Source organism: Lissotriton vulgaris, chromosome 2_1, assembly GCF_964263255.1.
Source record: "Lissotriton vulgaris chromosome 2_1, aLisVul1.2, whole genome shotgun sequence".
Lineage (NCBI taxonomy): Eukaryota > Metazoa > Chordata > Amphibia > Caudata > Salamandridae > Lissotriton > Lissotriton vulgaris.
In genome coordinates this window covers 890,775,393-890,799,227 of record NC_141687.1, presented here as the reverse complement: position 1 = coordinate 890,799,227, position 23,835 = coordinate 890,775,393, and the positions used below count along the sequence as shown (strand labels likewise).

Sequence of the window (23,835 nt, the reverse complement as noted above, 5' to 3'; positions counted from 1 at the left end):
TGACAGTTTAAGAATACCCATGAAACTCCAAAGTTATGTCATCTTTTAAATGCAATGCAATCTAGGGAAGACTCTTTAGGGAGATATTTTTTTACTTTAAAACTTCTGTAAGTGCAGAGCTGCCAAAGTGTAGGTTTGTGTTACTCTTAGGCCTTTTCAGTTTCAAGGAAACAGTAATAAAGTGTCTAGTATGTTGTTTGTATGTGCATAAACAATAATATTAACAATGGCTATTTAAAGATACAACAACCAAAATTAACCTTTTGCTTAATATGTTATTTATACAGCAGTGTAGGAAATCAATTTTTTCTGCATGGGCACCCAGTATTTGTTTCCTTTTACTGGACCCTATATTTTTGTTTATGTTGAAGCTCTGTGCACTTTATCCCTGCTATCCAGTAGTAAAGTGCCTGTGTTCCCCCTTTGAACATGATCGACTTGACATATTGCCAATTAGTTTATTTAACTTACCTATAATCACTAGTATACGGTACAAGATGTACCCAGGGCCTGCAAATAAATGTCATTATTAGACTGCAAAAACAACAGGTGATGGACCGAATGTGGATCAATGTCACACACTCAACCCAGTCCAAAGATCTGGGCCCAAATCCATCGTTTTTTTGCACTCCACACCACCCTGGGTTAGACAATGGCGATATGCAAATCAGCTCTGACCCTGTGCCCCATGGGAACAGTCCAGTCCGAACTACAAAAGCCATGTCCTTCCCAGAACGGAATCAAGCATCCGAGGACCGGACCGGTTTTGAGGTAACACCTCTCATCAGCCCGGCTAGCTTGACTCCAGTGGTGTGGAGTGCCTGGGACCCACGTCTGGGCATCCCCAGCGCACTTAGGGCGGAATATGCAAAAACAACAGGTGATGGACCGAATGTGGATCAATGTCACACACTCAACCCAGTCCAAAGATCTGGGCCCAAATCCATCGTTTTTTTGCACTCCACACCACCCTGGGTTAGACAATGGCGATATGCACATCAGCTCTGACCCTGTGCCCCATGGGAACAGTCCAGTCCGAACTACAAAAGCCATGTCCTTCCCAGAACTGAATCAAGCATCCGAGGACCGGACCGGTTTCGAGGTAACACCTCTCATCAGCCCGGCTAGCTTGACTCCAGTGGTGTGGAGTGCCTGGGACCCACGTCTGGGCATCCCCAGCGCACTTAGGGCGGAATATGCAAAAACAACAGGTGATGGACCGAATGTGGATCAATGTCACACACTCAACCCAGTCCAAAGATCTGGGCCCAAACCCATCGTTTTTTTGCACTCCACACCACCCTGGGTTAGACAATGGCGATATGCAAATCAGCTCTGACCCTGTGCCCCATGGGAACAGTCCAGTCCGAACTACAAAAGCCATGTCCTTCCCAGAACGGAATCAAGCATCCGAGGACCGGACCGGTTTTGAGGTAACACCTCTCATCAGCCCGGCTAGCTTGACTCCAGTGGTGTGGAGTGCCTGGGACCCACGTCTGGGCATCCCCAGCGCACTTAGGGCGGAATATGCAAAAACAACAGGTGATGGACCGAATGTGGATCAATGTCACACACTCAACCCAGTCCAAAGATCTGGGCCCAAACCCATCGTTTTTTTGCACTCCACACCACCCTGGGTTAGACAATGGCGATATGCAAATCAGCTCTGACCCTGTGCCCCATGGGAACAGTCCAGTCCGAACTACAAAAGCCATGTCCTTCCCAGAACGGAATCAAGCATCCGAGGACCGGACCGGTTTCGAGGTAACACCTCTCATCAGCCCGGCTAGCTTGACTCCAGTGGTGGGGAGTGCCTGGGACCCACGTCTGGGCATCCCCAGCGCACTTAGGGCGGAATATGCAAAAACAACAGGTGATGGACCGAATGTGGATCAATGTCACACACTCAACCCAGTCCAAAGATCTGGGCCCAAATCCATCGTTTCTTTGCACTCCACACCACCCTGGGTTAGACAATGGCGATATGCAAATCAGCTCTGACCCTGTCCCCCCTTATTAGACTGCAGCACCTATTGTGTTATCCAACACAATTTTAGTGCAAACATGACTTCAGACCTAACCTGTGTAGCATGACTGAAACCATGTAAAAGTTGCAATTTGACCTGCCAAATATGACCTGCCTTACGGCTAGAGTGGTCGACCTCGAAGCTGGGGAACCGAGTTCGAGTCTTGACAATGACGCTCAACATCCTGTGATTCTAGACGAATCACTTAATCTCCCTGTGCCCAACAAAAATGAATGTGTCCACTGGTGCTCCTGTAAAGAGCTGTGATACCTGATGTCTCGGGTCTAGTTAGCACTATATAAAACTCTAAAAAAAGACAAAAAACTTTTGACAGGTGAAAACAAAATATTAATATCACCACTATGTAGGCTGTGTTGCCTACAAGGCAGGGTGCATGGTATTTGAAAGTAGGACATGTAGAAATGTAATGTTAACCTGTCCTTACAGTGGCTGGCATCCAAAAGCAATTGTTTTACTGTTCCAGGCTGAGCTGTCCTATTTAGAAAACCAGAGTACAGACTAAAAATCCAAATGCTGTATCTCAGCAATGGGACTAGCTAGAAGAAAAAAAAGTGATTATTTTTCCTAGTTATTAAAAATCCAATTCAATGGCGGTCAGATTTTAAGAAATACTAAGGAAAAGCAACTTTTAGAAAGTTACCTTTGCCCTGCCTGAAGTTCCTGGAGACTAAATTTGCATTTGCTCTCCAACTTCTGCTGCCTGTAATTAGCATTTGAAGAGGTGTAAAAACTGCTTCTACAGGAGAGAACAAAGGCCTGGGTTTGGGGAGGTTTTGTTGTTTCCTTGACAGGATGATCAATAGGGTTGGGCTCAGAAATTGCATTAAGTTCAAGGAGGCCTCCCCTGTCACAGGCAAATGTTAGTTGGCACCTGGGCTGGGCTCTTCCATTGTTCGACCTAGCCTGGCCAGTTCCAATCATAATGATCTTCTTTTTGACATTACAGTGTCAAATCCTGCTGGAATGTCAAATCCTGCTTGAAAGGTCTGCTGAGGTTTACATATAATACTGGGGATCTTGAAAGGCTGGGAAATAAGATGCCAAAACTATTTTTGTGCATCCACGGCCTAGTTGCTGGAAAGCCCTACTATATTCCACTAGACCTCTGCCTCTGAGTTTAGTGGATGTACAGTGACTGCCACAAACTGGATTTTATTGTTAGAAGTGGTAGGACAGTAGGGTTAGCATAGTACACTAACCCGCCCACCCCCAGCCTGCAGAACCCAAGTTTTCTGTGTGGCTGAAGACTTCCGCCATCTTGAAAATGCCAAAAGTGGGAAGGGTTGGCCCCTGGAACTTTTACCCGATTGGTTAGAGTGTGGGCAGAAGTTATTCCTATCCACTAGCTTGTGCCAGGCACAAATGTGGCACCTGTATGCACCCACTACAGAATACACCTGCCCTAAGGAACATCAGAAGAGGATTGAACCTACTTTCTGTGACCGCTGAGGGAATGCACCTGCCCTGTCTTGTACCCAAGCATTGTTTTTTCTATATTTTTGTGTCTGCTAAGGTGCATGAAATATTTATGAGTCAAAAAGCTACATGTGTTGCTTATTTCTTTATTTGTTCTCATCATTTAGCAGTAAAAAAAGAGTTAGGAGTGATATCAGTTCTCCTGGTCGAAAATGGGTCTTCTTCCGGTTTAAACTTTCTTGCTTCTTCGCACTAGTGTTGCTGAGCCAACAGTTAGAGTCTGAAAGACAAACATGAGATATGTTCACTTTGAGCTGCAGATCACCTTCTGTGCAAAAGGAATTGTGCTTGAAGTTGAGGTTATGAAGCTGGTGATGGTTATTTGCCCAATTGCTTTTTACCAGTTGATTTGTTTTGGAAGGACGTTTACAACTTTCAGAGACTCAAAACACTCCCATGTACAACAAAGTAGGCAGAAAACATCTTTCAAACCCTCACATTTTTGGATGGTCAATAATATGCAACTTTGTAAAAACACCAGTGAAAGACCTGTTCATGAAACGTCCTTCAAGACGAAGCCCCAATCACACTGTGCCTTCACGGCGCCAGCAATAGAACACACTCGTCTTAAGCACGCATTTGTTCTGCCCGGGAGGGGTTACAACGACTTGCTTTAGGTGGGCGCATTGGTGCAATGATTTTAGAATTAAAGTCCAACACATTTCCTGCTGTTGTGCAGACTGTAGTTGGAATAGTAAATTAAACTATTTCAAAACCCAGCAACCTCTCCTCAAGAAAAGTGGTTAGAACGACTTGCGTGCAGAACGAATGCATTCTAAAGACACGTTCGTTCTAATGATGGCGCTCCCAAGGCATTTGTGATAAACGCCTGCGGAATACCGTCATACATTCACCTGTTCTACCTACCTCCTTGGGTTGCTCCTAAGTCATGGAACTCCTTGACTATCAGTATTCAGGTGAGGTACAGTGGGAGAAACTTTCTAAAGAATATAACAGAGTTTATATTTGGCCGACCTCACCAAGAGCTATATAAGGGATGAATGTTTTCCGCTGGTGATGCATACACTGTTGTGTGTGTGGGTCGCATTAACAGTTTAGGAGCATGCGAGAAATCGGATTTATGCTTTTCTGTAAGGGAGTAATTCTGTAATAATTCACCTCATTACATTTTGCAGAAATTGCTTGGTGGTCTGACGGTATAATAGGACACACGTCCTGGTAATAATGCCTCGAAATGTTTCCGCAACTAATAGCTGCTACAGTGAGGATGCCAGAATGGCTAACAGTAACAATGTAACTGCTAATTATTCCCCAAAAGGAATACGTTTCTCTAAACACATTAGTGATGTCAGTAACCGCGATTTACCAGGAGGTTAGTAATTGGGCCTATAAATAGCACTGTATCATGTATAATATGGTGAGTGCTACAGAGGCAGACTTTTTTTCATTTGTGCCCTGGCCTGTTGGCTCATTTCTTAATATTTGTATTAGCCAGAATTAATCATCTGCCTGCAGCCTGATTGGTTGCGGGCCATTATCGAGCAACAGGAACTGGAACGTGCTCAAAAAAAGTTGAAACAAAAATGAGTGCTACACGAGTTAGATCGGTCTTTTACGACAGCAATTACAGACAGCTTTCCAAAGCCTGCTTCCTCACCATAGCATGTTGGTGTCGGAAAATACAGAAAACTGAAAGACCGAACTAGTCACTAAAGATCAATTGGAGCGTGAGTAGTGACAGTAAAGCAGAAGGTCGGCCTGTGATCGAACCTGTTAATTTTTATGTAGGACACTCTGTCTGGGATTAACCATTAACAGGTCCAATGGAATTATGCAATTTGCAGCTGCTGTGTTTTTTGCATTATTATGGATTCATCACACTTGCAGCACAATCAAACATCTTTTGCAAAATGTGCACATTTCAACAATTAACGTGTTTCTAGTTCAAGAGGATCAACAGTAACTAAAAAAAACGTGGTGCTGCATAGTGCCAGGCCCTTTGCAAAGGATAACTGGTCACTTCTCAGTTGCTGATTCCTGTGTTCAGGTTTACATTGGTACTAATGAGGCAGAACGTTGGGCTAGACAGTTTTGATGCGTGTTAAAATAACCAAATAGTCAAATATATGCACAGAATGCACCGCATTGTGCCACAAAATGTATCTACTTTTGCCACATAATTTAGTCAAGCATGCCACATAATTTGGTCCTCCATTACCTCATATTTACAGTGGCCTGAGAATAAAGTACAAATTAGCGCTCAGAAGGGTCCGAAAAGCGATATGCAATTACTGAAAAAATAAAGGGGAGTATAATGTTGGTCTAAAATGCCTTAATTTATATCAAATCTTTACCACTATGTTAATGAGTTTGGATTAATTATATGTTAATGTATTTTATGTGATTATCCTTAAAATGTGAAATGGACAGACCCGCCTCATCATGTGTTAGACACCCTTATTTAAATGGTAATCAATTTCATAGTTGGTGTTTTTCATGAAATTCTAACAGTGTTCCGACATGCATGGACCACCACTGCGCAACCCTGACATAGACCATATATATCACTCACCTCCACCATTTCATTCCCTTTAATTTCTTGGATATGAGTGAACTGGTCAGTCTTCGACACAAGCTTCCCGCCTTCATAGACAACTGTGCACTGCAAGAAGATAGAACAAGACATCATTGTGACTAGGAGTATGATTTTGATGTTATAGTGGGGATATAGGCCATTTATATAGAGTTTGGCAGACGGCCACCATCCACCAGAAGGTGGAAGATACCATTACCTCTGCCACCCTGGCAAACTACTGCCCACCACAGTTTGAGGGCTCTACTGGCCTGGCAGAGATCTCTGTGCCTCCAATGAAGCCACAACAGCTCCTCTGAAGATATTCATTATCTGCTGAGAGATAACCATGTTTCATGTAGCCACTCAGCAAACTTATTTTGTTTTACAAAAACATATCCCTATAGCTGGAGTGTGTTCTTGTAAAACAGAATACTAATGACCCTGCCACCCTGGGAGTTATCTATTAGGGAGTGAGCATTTCTTTTTTTCTGTTGGGGCCGCTAGTCTTTCCATGGTTGTCCCTAAAAGAAAGAAAGTACATTAGGGTGTTTGCTCTAAAAGGGGTGAGAGGCTTGATGTACTTACACCAAAAGCTGCAGGTCCATAAGGCAGTCAGTGTAAGGTTTCCGCTCGAAGAGCCATTGAGTTCACTTCAGGCAGGAACATGACGGTCTTCCCAACTCTAAATAGAGCAGGTTGACTCTCAGTTTGGTGGAAAAGGTACTCTGACATTTTGTGGCAAAGCACTGTTTCTGAAAAACTCTAAATAATCTCTATAGACTGGTACGATAAGCTTATTTATGGTGTAAATTAGTCTGTGCTGATTAAATGCCAAACCACTGCAGTGGGCCTGAATGATTTTGGGTTTTTTAATTAGATTTTTCTGCGGTCAACACTTCAAACAAATAGATGTACCAAATGTACCATAGGTACAGGAGAGACATTTCACACTCGATCATATCATACGTCAAAACGTTTCATGGCCTCAAACATGCCATGGACAGGCAACAGGTAGCTAACACAGTACAAGATTTGTCACTCAATACAATGCTGTGTGTGTCTGGCCTGCTCTGTAGCTCTCCCCAGGCCAAAGCCATAGTGGCACAACAAGGGACGCCATATCTTGGTACATTTCCTCAGGCACCCTCTGGCCTTGTATGTAACTTTTCCAGTCAGCCATATAGAGGTCCAGCCCAGCTTTCCAGTCCTGGAGGATGGGGGGACCAGGCGTGCCCCAGTGTTTGGCTACATCTTGCTTAGCCACTGATATGCCTACGTTACTAAGTAGGAGCTTGGCTCTGGGGAGATCTACATCTGTGGGGATACCCAACAATATGTATTTAGGGTCCATCGATATTGTTTCTCCCATTATTTTATTTAGTTCCTCCACAGTGTCAGTCCCGTACCTCTGGATGCTAGGGCATTCCCATAGTATGTGTATGAACGGCCCTCTCTCTGCCCCACAATGATGGCAACTAGGGGGATCAGCTCTCCCAAACCCAATGCAACCGGGCCCTGTCATAATAAACTCTATATAGGACTTTAAATTGAATCAGTCAAAGTCTTTCTATAATTGCGACTTTCCTGAGGTGCATTAGGGCTGCATCCCGGTCCAGGCCGTCAAACTCCCCCACCTCATTTTCCTAGTATGCTATTAGTTTCATTAAGTAGTCGGGCTTATTAATGGTGATTGATTTATAAGTCCATGACACTGCTTTTTCTGGAATTTCAAAGGAGATAGGGAGCTCGCACAGCAAATGTAGTCCATGATAAAACAAAAAGACGAAAGGAAGACGCTGAACACCAACGACAATCTAGTCATCAATATTTCCTCGACCACATTATCTATCGAAGAGACTAACACCTTACAGAAGGGGCAATCATTTGTTCCCACCACCTGTACCAACACTTTGGAACTTGAAGTAAGTGCCTTCAAACTCATACGAAATATTCGATTGAGACACTATTTCCAAAACATCAGCCCCATCACGACTCATGAGGAAGACATGCTTCGAGGATTGCGACCCCACAGTACCTTCTTGGCACCCCAAAGCCATAAAATTATTGATGCCTTCGAGAACTTGGTGAAACAAGAAATCTTGAATTTACCTTTCTTACAATCAGCTACGCATGGGAACCTCACCCGCAAAGAAAGAAACACATTACAAAAAATTGCGGATAATCCGAACATCATTTGCCAAAATGCTGACAAAGGCGGTGCCCTTGTGATCATGGACACCACCTTTTATGAACAACAGGTCACAGCACACGTTGGAGATTCTAACACTTATGATGTTTTACCGGGGGATCCTACCCAGGAGTATACTATTCATTTGACTGACATCATCAACAGGGCCTTTGAAAACGGCACCATCAACGATAAAACCAGGAGATACTTGATACCCAACAACCCGAGACCCCCTGTATTGTATATGCTACCCAAAATGCATAAACATCCGACTAATCCGCCTTTCCGACCCATCGTGTCGACGAGAGGTAGTATTCATGAGAACGTGGGAAAATTCTTGGATAAATATCTTCAGCCATTTGTGGTAACTACTGAGTCACATGTTAAAGACACTACTGATTTCCTACTCAAACTGGAACCGGTCATGAACCAATTGAAAAATTCTCAACTGATCATGTGTACAGTGGATGTCTGTTCACTGTACACCTCTATCCCTCACGACGGAGGGATCGAAGCTATCAAACAAGTTTTGGCCCAATCCGACCTTGATCATGACCTTAAAGTGTTTTTGATGGAACTCACCATGTTCACCTTGTACCACAGTTATTTTTCAATCTTCGACAAATGGTTTCTACAACTTAACGGCACGGCCATGGGGAATTAGGCAGCTCCTTGCTACGCAAATATATACATGAGAATCTTTGAGGAATCCTACATCCTCAGTCAAAACATTTGGCGAGAACATGGCCGGTTATACCTACGTTACATAGACGACATATTCCTACTTTGGGAAGGTACCACTGAAACACTAATCGCCTTTTTAACCACTTGGAACAACATCACCCAACGGATACAATTCACTTGGGATTACAGTGAACAATGCGTCCATTACCTGGACGTGAAAGTACTGAGAGAACCTGGGGAATGGTCCACCACCATCTTCCGTAAACCTACGGATAGGAATTCCACCTTACATTACCAAAGCTTTCACCGCACGGGGTTGAAGAACAACTTACCATACGCGCAAATACTTCGAGTAAAAAGAATCGTCTCCAAATCTGTCTTGGAACGACTACGAGCACGTGGATACCCCACCCCCATACTAGATCTGGCAGCCCAGAGGAGCGAGAAATGCTTAAGAACTACTCTATTGCAACCCAAATTGAAGACACCCTCAGATCGCATGGTGGTTGTCTCCAAATATTCCAAGGCGTCCAATCGTTTCCAAAAAATCATTCGCAAACATTGGCCCATCCTATCTCTGGAACCAGATTTTAAGGGATTGTTCAACCAGCCCCCGATGTTTGCATTCACCAGGGGTAAGAATCTTAAGGAAATCCTGAGCCATCCCAGTGGATCTAAAACTAACGTCACCTATACGGGTCTTAAACCCTGTTACAATTGCAGCAATTGCAACAACTGTATCCTTGGTAACACCATCAACCACCCAATGAAAGGCAATACCATAAAACTCAAAGTGAATGCAACATGCAACAGTAAGAACGTTGTTTATGTTTTAAAATGCCCTTGCGGCAAATGCTATGTCGGCCACACCGAAAGAAAGATCCGCGTGAGGATCTTAGAACATAAGAGCAATATCCGCACCCAGAACTTAAAGTCCACTGTTGCCACCCACTTCATGGAAAATAGACACACAGTGGCTCAACTAAAATACCAGGTATTGGAACAAGTCCCGATCACCTTGAACAACAAGAACAATTTACTCAAACGTGAGAACTTTTGGATCCGTTACCTGTCCACGATGGTCCCCCATGGGCTCAACGACCGTATTGAATTCCTTTGTTATTTATAATTGTGTTTCCATTGAATATCCTGTTGGGTCTTTATTATTTATCACTTTTTTATACATTTCGATAGCCTTTGATCTATCCTTTGCACCTTCCAACATGGCGCCCACACTTCCTTCCTTGCTCTTCTACCGCCCTCACTAGCCGTTTAGTCCCTCTTCTTTGTTTAGCACCCAGTTTCCCCTTTTTATTTTGATCCTTCACTTCCTCGCGGTTGATCGTTTTCACGGAACTCCGCGGAGTCCCTGCGTTGTTTTCACACTTGTAAGTACCCTGACCGGGACCTTATCACCTTGCTAGTTAGCACGTTTTCTCTGTTCACAACGTTTTCGCACATCATTTTTTGCACTTTGTTCTTTTACCGAGCGCGTGTCCACGAGTGAGTCTTCTTTCAGATCACTGTTATTTTTTTACCTATCATTGCACACTATATCGGGAACATCTCGGGAACCTCTCTTGGTCATCAACTTATTATCACTTGGCACTGTTGGTTATCTCCGTTACTGGGTCTCACCTTTGCACTTTACTTCCGTTTTTATTCAGACCCACTTTTTCCATATGTATTATTATTGCTACTGTATTACTGCTTTTTCAAGTTATTACAGCCTGGTCTTTTGCTTTTGTTGTAGAGTAATCCCCTGACGATGGGCTCTGCCCGAAATGCATCGGGATGTGTGAGAATGAATGTATCTTAATACACTGAACTTTACGTGGATTACTTCCACTGCTACATGTTGCAAACAGAGATACTTCTTCAACATGTTTAAATAAATACTGAAAGATGGATATCTCCAATCCGAGTATGAACTATTAATTACTTGATGTTTATGGAATCAGACCACTTGGTCCCCTCTACGTTGTGCTCAGGGGTGTTCTCTCCCTAGGCGGGAGAGCTGTTTTTCTTTTCTGGAATTTCCCCTATAAGCTATCTCCCTTCTAGAGGTGCATGTTCCTGTATATTTTCAATGCCTTGTCATTCGGTCACCCAGACATGGTGCAGCTGGAGGTATTTATAGTGTTGTGTCATGCTGAATTGATAGTCCCTTTGGAAGGAGCTAAAAGGGATTAGGGCACCACCTTCTATAATGTACCCTAGTTTGGAGATCCCTGGTTATTCCAGGCCCTGAAGCCTTGCAATTTTCTTAATTCCTTCAGGCGTCTGCTCTCCCAGATGGTGATTTCTTTTATAACTTGTGCGTTTCATTTCATTCAACTTTCGACCCCTTTTCAGGCATCTATAGCTACCTATGTTGCTAGTAGGAGCTTCTTAACCCCTATCCCGCCATAGAGATAGTGTATATAGGAGTAGGTTTGAAATTGGGACCGTTCGAGGTCATATGTGGGGTGGTCTCCTGGCATATGTCCCCAGTTATAAATCACAATTAAATGGGCCTCCCAACAATATGCTTTTATGTCAGGGCGAAACCCTGTTATATTGGTTCTATTGCAAGCTATGCAGCGCCACCTCAAGGGGGTCTCTGTTCCAGAGGAATGTCTGGACTTCATCTTCTATTTTGGCGAATATATCTTCTGGGACCTTATAGTAAGTATTTTGAAGTACACAGTGACGTAACAAAGGCCGCGGTGTGGACGGCCCAAAGCGCCAGGGGGCTTCCTCAGCACAGTACCCTAGCGGGACAGCTCCTGACTCAGTTTAGAGAGGGGGCCTCCATGTAGTTTGCAGGGGAGCCCCTCAAGTTTCGTTATGCTAGTAGAAGTATATACAGGAGTTTCAGAAGTGTTATCATCTTGTACATTGCGGCCTTGCCCAAAAGGATCAGTGGCAATGATCTCCACCTTTCTGCTTTGTCATGGAATTCTGTCATGTCCCTGCAAACATTATGTTCTAAGCTATCATCCTTATTTATGGTCACATATATACTGAGGTAGCGGACCCCCCATATATCCATCCATAACTGACCCGGGACACTTTTGTGGGTCAGAGTGTCTACCCACTAGGTGTAAGCTAGATTTGTCCCAGTTGATCTTGAAGCCTGAATACGCCTCATATGTGTAGAATGTGTGGAAGAGCCCTGGGAGCGTCTGGTGTGAGTTTGTGACATAAAGCAAGATGTTACAGGCACATAGGTAGATTCGTTCATCTCCCAGACCGTCCTCCTTTTCCCAAAAGCCTGTAAGACTTGGGTGAGTACATATAATGCATGCTAGTGGTTCCAGCACAAGGGCAAATCATAGCGGGCACAGAGGGCATCCCATATTTCACTAGGACTTGTCTTAGGAATGGCTAATGGTCGCCTTGAAATGCCTTCTCAGCATTTAAGGATAGTAGCATGTGAGGGTCTTTCCTGCTGTCTATTGTCTGAAGTTAATTATATAGCCTACGGAGGTTGAACCTCGTTGGCCTCTTGGTGATAAAGTTCGACTGGTTGTGGTGAATTAAAGCGCTGATAGACTTTAAAAGTCTTGTTTCAAGGATTGAGGCTAAAATGTTGGTCTCAATGTTCGGGAGCGAAATCGGGGGGTAGAAACTGCATTCTGTCTTTCCAGGTTTTTTCTGGTGTGGGTGTAGCAGGGCTAGGCAGAGTGCAACGGAGACGGGACCAATCTCCGCACACTCCACGTAGCTCTGATACGCTCCCCCTGCCTCGCACCAGCACTGTTAAAACGTTCAAAAAGAACAATTTAAAACACCTTACCTTATCGTGGCGTCCCCTGGCTTCCCTCTTCCTCCATCGCGCCTTCTTGAAAACTGCGCAGGCACCCGCGCTGCACAGTTTTAAAGAAGAAGTTGCGATGGAGGAAGAGGGAAGCCCGGGGACGCCATAGATAAGGTAAGGTAAGTTGTTTTAAATTGTTCTTTTTAACGCGGGAGGCGGGTGGGAGGCCAACTCTGCTCTTCCGCGAGTGTGTAGAGATTTGCCTTCTCCGCCTAGTACGCAGAACAGGCAAAATTCTGCACATTCTGTGGGCGGAATGGAGTTGTCCACCCTTCCCTAGTTTATGTATCACCACTATCGTTGCATTCCGAAGATCGTGTGAAGGGGTCCCCTTGCTTTTTGTCTTTGTGTACATTTTAACGAGGTGAGGACTAAGTAAATCGGTATTCCTATTAAGGATTCCACTGGTATTCCTTTAGGGCCTGGGTTCTTCCTGGGTTTTAGGTTTCTAATGGCTGTCTGCACTTCCTCAAGTGCAATGTCTGCTTCCAAGGCGTGGCAATCATCCACAGTGAGGGGGGGGGACAGGCACCCCCTCCAGGTAGGTGTCTATCGGGGGCCATCTGCTAGCGGGTGTGACCTATAAAGAGCAGACTCATTTGCGATTTCCCCAGCAATTACATATGTGTCACTGCTTTCACCTATTATGGCATCTACCTACATCACCTCTGCCTCTTGCCTGGTCACCCAAGCCAGAAGTCTCCCAGCTTAATCACCGGAGATGTATAAATGTCTGTGCGTGGCTAGGATGGTGACTTTAGCCTTTTGGTGTGCTAGCGCCTGATACTCTCTGAAGAGTATTACAAAGGAGAAAAGCACAGAGAGGTCTGTGGGCAGCCCTGACTGTCCCTCTAACTGCACCAATCTATTTTCTAACTCTCAATGTCCCTTGGATTTCCTCTTCTTCTTATGTGCTGTTATGTTTTGAGCTCTATTCCGCAAAACCGTTTTATAGGTCTCCCATAATGTGACTGCGGAGGACACCAAGTCTTTATTACACAGAACTAATAGAGTTCTGTCTAATCTCTCAAGCCACACTCTTCATTCTGCAGTTGAGTTTCTACCCCTCCCCTGATTTATGAAAATGCGTCATTCGCAGCATGCAAATTTGTGTGTCATTCTCAGTACAGATATTGCTTCCATTCCTTACACACATGCCAATGAGTCAAGCTTAATTTCGATACATGTGTATCACTCAGAAGACTTTTCATCAACTTTGTCTGTCCTTTTAGACAAAGACTTATCTCCAGTTGCCGCCAATTTCAGATGAATGCTACTTTTAACCTTTTCTAAGAATTTTTCTTTATGTAGGCTGTCTTCTGTTTTGTAAACTATCTCCAATTTCGTAAGCAAGAAGTAACATCAGATGGGCCAGGAGGTGAAGTCTACCTATTCTTTAGGGCAGGAAAAGTGCTTAGTAAATGCCTGGATTTTCTATTACTTTCCACCAGCATGTTTACACATCGGGAAATTCTGCACTCTACTTATAGGTTCCTATAACTGTCTAGTTTGACCTCTGTAGGCCCATGTACCTTGGAATATGGTCTCACCCGCTAAAGATATACATCTCTCAATCCTAACCATCCTTCTATTAGAACACTTCCCAAATGGCACTCTTGGAAGTACAGGCTGGCATCGAGCCTGCTGAAGATTCCTAAACTGCAACAAATTCCCCATCAATCCTAACCTCCATTGGCACTAACTTCTTGTTCTGGATCATACCCCTAAAACAAAAGGGAAAAACAAAGGCAGGCAGGAGGCTCGGCAGAGACACTGCCAATGCATATGGACAGGAGTGGTGGAAGTAAACTGGTACTGAGTGTTCAGTTGGTGTGTCCCTCCTGAGATTGCAAAAGAAATGCCACCAAGTGGTAGAAAAACGCAGATTAGAGCTGAGCATTGGAAGGCAGTTTCATTTTAGATATCTTTTCTTGTGACACTGTGTCTTGGAAACTTAAAGCCTCACATACAAGTCCCTACAGGCACTTTTGTGCGAAGGACTGGAATGCGCCGTCTCACATAGATATGGGCCAATCCTGGCCTTTTGTTTTAATGTAGGGCAGCACAGCAAGATTCCTTGTGTCCTGCCCTGCTTCAAAACCTCATAAATGAGGCCCTCAGAGCCTTATATATAAGCCCCATGCGCCACCGGAGCGTCACTTTTTGCAATGCTCCGGTGGCGCAGGAGCGTACTCCATATTTACGAAGAAGCACTAAGCCACGTTTTTTGGTTTAATGCTGCGTCGCAAATATTGTTTCCTTTAACACTGTTTTATGCGTTAAAGGGCCAGGCAATGGGTGTTGCTGGGAATGTTCCCAGCGACATCCATGGCTCTTTGACACTGCCCCAGGTTTACGAGAAATTGTAAAACTGAGGCAGCACCAAAAACCAACACCCCTCCCTCCCAGGACAGGCGTAAAGGAGACACAACGAGGAGAAATATCTATATTTCTCCTTGTTTTTCATTCTGCAGCACACATAGAAAGAGGAAAAAGTCTCTTGTGATTGTTTTTGTGCCGGAAGGTTTCCTTTCCTGCACAAAAATAATCATCCTTGCAATGCACGCACTCTTGCACCATGGTGCAAAGGTGCCTGCATTAGCGCAGGCAGCCCACTGTGCGCCGGCACAGGGAAAAGGACAGGAATATACCTTATCTGATAGGTACAGCTCATTCCTGCCCTTTTCTTTTGCTTAGGGCAGCGCAGCAGGAAGGCATGCGGTGCTGCCCTACAGCAAAACCCCATAAACGAGGCCATTAAAGTGTTAATAGAGATTCGATATAATGCCGCAGACTTGACTGAGCCCAAGCAAGAGCTGCATTATAAAAAGCTGACGTGTACATTCATCAAGCACTTCCGAATTTTCTAGGGAGCCCGAGTGAAAAACCACACATGCTGGAACGGGAGTCAAAGGGGCAGATTTACAAGCCCCCTGCACCACTTTGCGCCATTTTTCCCATGTTAAAAGTGACGCAAAAGTGGAGCAAGAGGCTTGTAAATAAGCCCCAAAGTATTTTAAAATGTCCTCCAGTGAAAGAGAACGGCGGGCCCTAATTTTTGTACCGTATCTGACACCGCCTTATTTCATATCCGTGTTAGCTGTCTCTTCATTAATAACAATAATAATAATAAAATGACAGGCTGGCTGTTTAAGTTTAGAAATATATTTTAAAGAAGATGTGCGAGACCCTGCAAAAGTGCGGGGTCAGGGGCATAATGCCACCTTTTACCCCCTCCAGCCCCCTCCCGCCCCATGTAATGGCCGTGACATCACTGCCACTTTGACAGCGGCTGAGATGAAGATACAGCTTAGAAGAGTGAAGGTGAGATCTTCCGTCTCAGCAGGGGACAGGGGTCCTGAAAACCTACCTTGATCTTTTTCCCATTCATTGTTGTGATCTCAGCCTCTTTCCCGATGGTGAAGGAGTTGGTGACCGCCTGCTTGGGCGTTTTGGACGTGACGACAAAGTTGTCTCCGTCCTGATGGATTTCGATGACTGGGTGAATGTCTTTAGCCACCTTGACAACATCTTCTGGTAATCCTACAGAAGACAAAGAAAGGTCACAATCCATTCCGTAAATGAACGGCAAATTCGGGAACAGAAGGCAAAATCTGCTACAAGCAAAACTTTTCAACATTTTTACCTTTGTCAGGAATGGAATTTACACAAAAAAATGTGGGTATATCTGTAAATAGAAGTCCTCAGAAATTTTGGGCAAATACAAAAAAATCTACCTATCGATTGTTTATATACAATTCTGCACTCATAATAGATTCTGGGATACACATTACATATAATTAATTTAAAATCATTATTTAGTTTCGTTGTATGCCTTGGAGTTCACATTTTATTTACATATTTTTTAAAATAACATAAATAAAATGCACAAAGCACACCACCTTTGGAGGATCGAATACATCCTGCTCAATGAACCAACCCAGCAAAGACCAGCACTACGCAATACATACACCACAGACCAAACACTGTGCAAATAGGCAAAGATGATCTTAGTCACTGTGACATCCCAGAGCCGGGATAAAAGGGCGACCAAACTCCAAAGCCATCTTGATGCCATATGAAGAACATTCAAATATGGTGACCTACCATACCATCCCGAGCCATGTGATAACATATGCTATACCATCCCATTCCCTCTTGTAGCATAACATAAAATAAAATAACATAACATACCATTTATTTGTAAGCGCCCACATTGTATTTGATATTTAAAAAAATATGTAAATGAAATGTGAACTCCAAGGAATACATAGAAATTAATTAATGATTTGAAATTAATTATATGTAGTGTGTATCCCTGAATCTATTATGAGTGAAGAATTTTATATTAAAAAATCGTTAAGTAGATTTGTTTGTATCTGCCAAACATATCTGAAGACTTATATTTACAGATATACCCACACACGTTGTGTGTAAATTCCATTCCTGACAAAGGTAAAAATGTTGAAAAGTTTTGCTTGTACCAGATTTTGCCTTTTGTTCCCGAATCTGCGTAAAATACAGTCGAGCTTGTTGTTTCATACACTGAATATTGAGGGCTTGGTGGTTTTCTGTCTAGCTGAAAATACCAAATTCCTCCAATTCTGTCTAGACGGGTAATTGGTTCTCACTTGATTGACCTATTGGACCTTGTTATGTGTGTGCATATATCTCGTTCTTTGCTCTTTATAGCCATTTCGAAGTGTAGATACGAAAACAGAAATGGAACCAGGAAATATGACTTCCAGTTGCTTAGCTTCAAAAGCATTCTTAAATCGACGAGCTGCCATTTTGATTCACTTGACCTCCCATCGTCTGTCCTTCTAGTTCAAGTACCCAGAACACAACTTTACAAATCCGATAGGCTGTTTACCCCTTGCTTTGTTGACTTAAAATATCAAAGGATTAGGGGTACTTCCCCCACTACACCTGATTAATAACTACTATTTTTGTCAAGAAAAAATGTACTCCTATAATGAGCATTTTTCTAGCTGGCTGCGATAAAATCAATAATTTATAAATGGCACAGACTTGAAATTTATGTAAGAACCCCAAATGCATAGAATGGCTACTAAATGTTTAGGCAAGGCATTATATGACTTTTTCCCTGAAAAGGTCAGGTGACACTCTGACATTCAGCATTGGCTTAAGGGCAGGCCTACCATGAACTACCTACCATGAACTAGTGTTGTGGTCAGATTTTGCTGACAGTTGACCGCTGCCCTGTCTTTCCAAGGCAGGCAAGTTGTCAGGGACACAGAGGAGATTGTGGTGGTAAGATGCCTCTTAGTACTGTAGATGCACGTGTTCAAATTCGTCTTCACAGCTATGTCTTTGTCGCAGGGGACCCGAATGCCTATTACTGTTAGCATCTACAGTGCATCCCTTGAGCTTCTTAGGTTGTTTCATAGTAAATTAAATCACAAAAATGTTAACCCATAACTATCTTCTTTTAGCAACCTATGTTTGGGGCTTGCTCATACACAGTGATGAAGGACGTAGGTATAATGAATGCGGAACATTGTGAGGCCCAGGGTTTCCTGATTGTGAGGCACTCACTATAGCCCATGTATGACTGGTATTTACTACTTTATCGTGGACCTACTGGCCTCAGGGCTCATTGAACCCTTACCACACCATTGAACCGTGGTTAACGACAGGAAGAACATGCATTGGCTATGTGAGAGATATTGGCTTTACCAATGTCTTTTAGCCATGTTGTACAACAGCGTGGCTAAACGTTTGTGGCATAGTGTTGCGTAGAGTTGAGTGGTGTAGATAAGAGTGGCATAGAGAAGAGTGGCATACAAAAGAGTGGAGTAGAGGGGTGTAGAGTGAAATGGTGTGGAGTGGAGTAGCGTAGAGTAGCGTGCAGTGGTGTAGAAGAGAGTGGAGTGGCATAGGGTGCAGTAGCATAGATTGGAGTGGCATAGAGTACAGTGGCATAAAGTAGAGTGGTGTAGAGCAGTGTACAGTAGAGTGGTGTAGTATGGTGTAATGTAGAGTGGTGTAGAGTAGTATGGCATAGAATGGAGTGGTGTTGAGTGCTTTAGGCTGCATTGTGTGGAGTGGTGTGGAGTGTAGTACAATGGAGTGGAGTGGAGTAGAGTGGCATAGAGGGGTGTAGAGTGGCATTGTATGGAGTGGCGAAGAATGGAGTGGAGTAGAGTGGCATAGAGTTGTGTAGAGTAGAGTGGCGTAGAGTGAATTGGTATTGAATGCAGTGGCGTAGAGTAGATTGTCCTATACTAGAGTGGGATAGAGTAGGGTAAAGTGGAGTAGAGTGCCATGGAGAAAAGTGGAGTGCAGCGTAGAGTATAGCGGTATAGAGTGGAGAGGTGTGGTGCAGCTGCCATTGCAGCTGACTTCGGATCACAGGGTTCGCGATTCGATCCTCTGGCGCCGCTCAGCTCAGCACCATGTGACTTCATTTCCACCACGGCCCCCAGCGCCTTGAGACCCGTAAGGGTGAGTAGTTTGTGCTTTACAAATACGGATTTTTTTTTACATAGAGTAGAGTAGAGTGACATAGATTGGAGCAAAGTAGGGTGGCATAGTGTAGAGTGGTGTAGAGTAGCATTGCGTGTAATGGAGTGGTGTAGAGTAGATGCAAGGAGTAGAGTATTGTGCTTATCTTATCTTAGAGGATTCTTGTATAGCGCACTGACACCGAGAGGTTTCCTGGCGCTGGCTGAGTGCCAATGAGATGGAGATACGGGGGTCTAGCCAGTCTGTGTGAAGAGGTGAGATTTCAGGAGTTTTCTAAAAGCCAGAAGGGAATTGGCAGATTTAAGAGGGAGAGGTAACTGGTTCCAGAAGGCGGGGGCAAGGTAGGCAAATCTACGACCGCCGTTTTTTTTTAGTTTGGTAGCAGGGACAGCTAGCAAGAGGCGATGGGAGGAACGAAGATTACGTACTGGACGGTAAGGAATGACCAGTGATTTGAGGAAGGAAGGGGAGGTCCCGAACACAGCTTTGATGGTCAAACAGCCGATCTTGAATGCAGTCCTCTGCGCTTAGAGTAGAGTAGCATAGAGTGGGGTGGCAAAGAGTGGAATGAAGTGGAGTAGAGTGGTGTGGAGTAGAATGACATAGAGTGGCATCTTAGCCTTGATCCCTAATTGTTGTTGGTGTGACATAGAGTGGAGTCGACTGGAGTGGAGTCGCATAGAGTAGACTGGCGTAAAGTGGATTGCAGTGGTGTAGAGTGGCATAGAGTGGAGTTGCATGGAGCGCTGTAGAGTGGCATTGTGTGGAATGGGGTGGGGTGGTGTGGAAAGTAGTGGAGTGGAGTAAAGTAGAGTCACATGGAGTGGCATTGTGTGGCATAGAGTGGAGTGGCATAGAGTTGGGTGGAGTGGAGCAGTGTGGTGTAGAGAAGAGTGAAGAAGCATAGAGTTGCTTAGAGTAGATTGGTGGGGAGTGGCGTAGAGTGGAGCGGAATAGAGTAGATTGGTGTAGAGTAGAATAGAGTGGCATAGAGTGGAGTAAAATGGTGTGGAGTGGATTGGAGTGACATCGATTGGCCTAGAGTGGAATGAGGTGGAGACGAGTGGTGTAGAGTGGGATGGAGTTGCATAGAGTCGAGTTGTATATAGTAAAGTGGCATAGAGTACAGTGGCATGGAACGGGGAAGGAAGAGTGGCATGGAGTGGATAGAGTAGAGGGGTGTAGAGTAGATTGGAGTGACAGAGTAGAGTGGCATAGAGTAAAGTGGCATATAGTGGAGTGGTGTAGAATGGAATGGCTTGCAGTAGATCTGAGTGATTTAAAGCGGTGTATATGGCAGAGTAGCATAGAGTAGAGTTACATAGATTGTACAGTTGCGAGTGTAAGTAACTAAAGCCTCATATAAGGTGAAAGAAACATAAATAATAAGCTGTATGCCTGTGTTAAAAATAGGAAAGCACATTGCATGACCAGGAATAATATCAAAATGCTTATGAAATTCAAACAAATTGAACACTGCAAAAAGACGAGGAAGAACATGCACTTGGGCCGTGCTCCAGGAAGGAGCTAACACAAGAAAGCAAGGGAAGTCTAGGGGAGATAAGCAACTGAAATATTGCAAATGAGAGTGACAATGAAAAAAACTAATGGTATGTTGTGAGCAGGTTCGAAGCCCACTGAGTTGTAAACATGCACTTTGACTCAAAGAACGTGTCTAAAATCATGTCGGTCCAAGGACAATGAAAGAGTTAGAATTTACACAAAAGTATACTTTTGGAAATGTCATAGAATATTCATGCTTTAGCTAGATAAAGGCAGTAGGACCGGGTCACCAGCCACTTTCTACAAAAATATAAGTAGTTCCCTGAACTGCTCACTCTACACTCCATTTAGCCAGATGTCCCATCCAGCATCAAGAGGATGTTAGGCTGAAGTGGAGTCTGTTTCCACGCTATCTCATGAGTGGCACCACCTAAACACAGTAGCGCAGTTTATCAAACACACGCAAAGTTGCAAGGTAGAGCACATGCAACTTCACCCATTAGTAGTTACAGCTGAAGTCTGAAGCTTGAAATGCCTGATTTTACTTCATCATGGTCCTGATTCCAAGTTGCACAGACCCGGGGGAGACTGCAAAATCACATGCGATATCATTTCACCATTTATGGTAAAATTGCCTCAGTACCATGCAGTTTTGAGCCCCACCGAATTGGGAATTTCTATGTGGGACCAACTTTTCATGCCAGTAAAACACACGGAACACACTTTTCAATGGGGGTTTTCTGCACACATTTACCACCTGCTCGGAGTAAACCTGTGTCAAAAGGCATGCTGGGTGCAGACAAATTTGGTCCTGCTATGTCACATATGTGCGATGGAACATATATATATCTTTAATGTGTGCAACCTGTTGTTAGAAAAAATAAGTACAAATACTGCAGCCCTGACACTGTTTTTGGCAGCGCCGGTTACAGGCTTCTGACAATAATGTTGGGCTCCCACACTTATTCTTTTACAAACTAAGCACTGGTACTTCAGACTGCAAAAGCGAAAACTCGGTATCAGGTGCAAAAACGGACAGCACCCATTACAAACCCCCCCCCCCCCTTTCAATGCCGTGCAAAAATTGCATTTACGTCGGCTTGTTTTTGCACCTATATTTGCCGGTACTTAAAGTGAGGCTGGGAGTCTTCACGTCACGAACTCCTCCTGCATCGCGTGCATACAGAGCGGCTATATATTTAAATGAAAAGTCTTATGTCCCTAGAAGTGCATGAACATATACTGCCCTCCTCATACCATGGGCCCTAATATGACGACTGCACAGCGGAAATCATTCATCAAGTCATTCATCGACCGCGCGCCACCTCCCAGGTGACCACAGTGCACTAATGTGCAAGGCTTGTCAAGCTGTGGCATGGCTTTTAGGGCGGTAGGTGCACAGAAATGCCTTCGAGTAGAGGCAGTAGTAGTTAAAAATCCGTGATGGTATTTAAATAAAAGGTAGGATAAAGACAAGAGTCATCACAGTGTAATGCACAGACAGAGCTGGGGAGGGAAGTGTACAGTTTTGCAGAATCACCTTATATTGTGCCAAACTTTACATATGCCAAGCAGTGGGCAAATTGTGCGCTGCGACCAGGCGACCTGACATCAAAATCCCAATTTCCCACTTGACACATTGTGTCACCTTGGTCAAACCAAATTTGTGGCAAATCACGAGTCGGCTGGTAATCCTGTCCTGGTCGGAGTAACCATCTGATTAGGACTACAACACTGATGGACATGTTACCTGCTGAAAGTGAGTGAAAACTGCTCAGGTGAAAATCCATCTAAAATGAGAAATGCCAAGTCAAAATCTGCAGGGAAACCCCGATTCCTGCATGCTATTCTGAATTTTAGGTGTGAAATGTCGTAAATACCCGGTGCAGATGCGAGAATAGCGCAATAACAGTAATATTACATCCCTATTACCAGGTCCTGTACCAAGCCACTCCCGGTGCCTCTGTTTCCATAACGACCAAATCGGGAGTGCTTACAATTAGGATAAATCATAAATGAAGACCTGAAGTGTTATGTGCCAAAGTGGTCATTTACCCTTTTCAGACACCATGGTGAGACGCGAGGTGTTCCCAGAAATGACGTACTTACCTACAGCCCTCAAGAAGGCCTCGTAGTTCTCCTGGGAGTACACCTGCCAAGTTCCGTTGAAGTCCATGGTTGGGGCCGGCGAGGGCTGCTAGGTACCTCTGGGCGACTTTAGGGCAAGAAGTGGGAAGAATTACCGGGCAGGAGGCTTTTTATGCTGACACTGGGGTAGGATGAGGCACTGAACTCCGAGTAGTGGCCACGCGTTTTCCCCAAATTATTAACCATTAGATTTTTAATCATTAACAATTTGTTGACCTGAGTGGAATAACCTAAAGGTCACTGGCATCTGTCTTTTTTTGCATTTGTTAGAGGTTTTTCACATGATGTTCAAAAGCTGGACGTGGTTGTAGCCTCTCCGGCTTCCCAATAGGTTCTGCTAGCGCAGTCTTTTGCAGTCTTTTGTCACGTCATACCCTACGTCACTAGTCTCTGGACATATGACTAGGGCACGCGCCGTAGGAGCGCGCGGAGAGTTCTGGGTATTTGTCAATCTATATATTTTTCAGTTCAGGCAAATTGACTGATACCGCGGCCAAATCAGACCGATACGCCATTTATTTGGTGGGCTACATGTACGGGCCATCTACACTTAACAACACGTACTCTCAGTTGCCAATAAGGCAGGGCAATGATTTGACATTTATATTTCACATTTACATTTCTCTAGTTCAGATTGACAGTGCATGCATCCTCTGCCCTCGCAGAGAGGCGTTTTTATGAGGGCCTACGCCAAAAAAGACCTTTTTGGTCCCCGTGACTTTTTGCCGTGAATGTTTATTTGAATGTGGCTCAATAGATTCACCAGGAGTCTCTAACACGTCCATCGCGGCACACAGAAAACTTGTAACCTGTCCTTGAGCAGCAGGGGATACATGGAAGTAGGGCCTTCTCCGGGGGCAGGTGGAGGAAGAGAAGTTGGGCGGTTGGGGAAAGAAGAGGAAAAAGTGACCTGACAGGGGAGAGCGTTGCTGGTTCCCACTTCCCCTAGAAAGAGGTAGGG

The 23,835-nt window shown here is 44.3% G+C and overlaps 1 protein-coding gene across 1 annotated transcript; it reads right to left on the bottom strand.

Moving 5' to 3' along the window:
• Positions 1-3,594: 3,594 nt before the first annotated feature.
• Positions 3,595-22,995, bottom strand: LOC147731372 (fatty acid-binding protein 2, liver). The gene is made up of 4 exons (XM_086956428.1): positions 22,836-22,995; positions 16,105-16,277; positions 6,058-6,147; positions 3,595-3,744 (listed from the first exon to the last, which is right to left on the bottom strand). The coding sequence occupies exons 1-4, from the start codon at positions 22,900-22,902 to the stop codon at positions 3,694-3,696; spliced, it is 381 nt and encodes a 126-aa protein (XP_086812554.1). The 5' UTR covers positions 22,903-22,995; the 3' UTR covers positions 3,595-3,693.
• Between the last annotated feature and the right edge of the window lie 840 nt (positions 22,996-23,835).

Excerpts from the sequence above, each read along its gene's own strand:
- LOC147731372 (XM_086956428.1), bottom strand. The coding sequence starts at position 22,902 with ATGGACTTCAACGGAACTTGGCAGGTGTACTCCCAGGAGAACTACGAG. Across the intron at positions 16,278-22,835 it reads GGCCTTCTTGAGGGCTGTAG|GATTACCAGAAGATGTTGTC; the intron begins GTAAGTACGTCA and ends TGTCTTCTGTAG. Across the intron at positions 3,745-6,057 it reads AAGGGAATGAAATGGTGGAG|ACTCTAACTGTTGGCTCAGC; the intron begins GTGAGTGATATA and ends TTTGTCTTTCAG.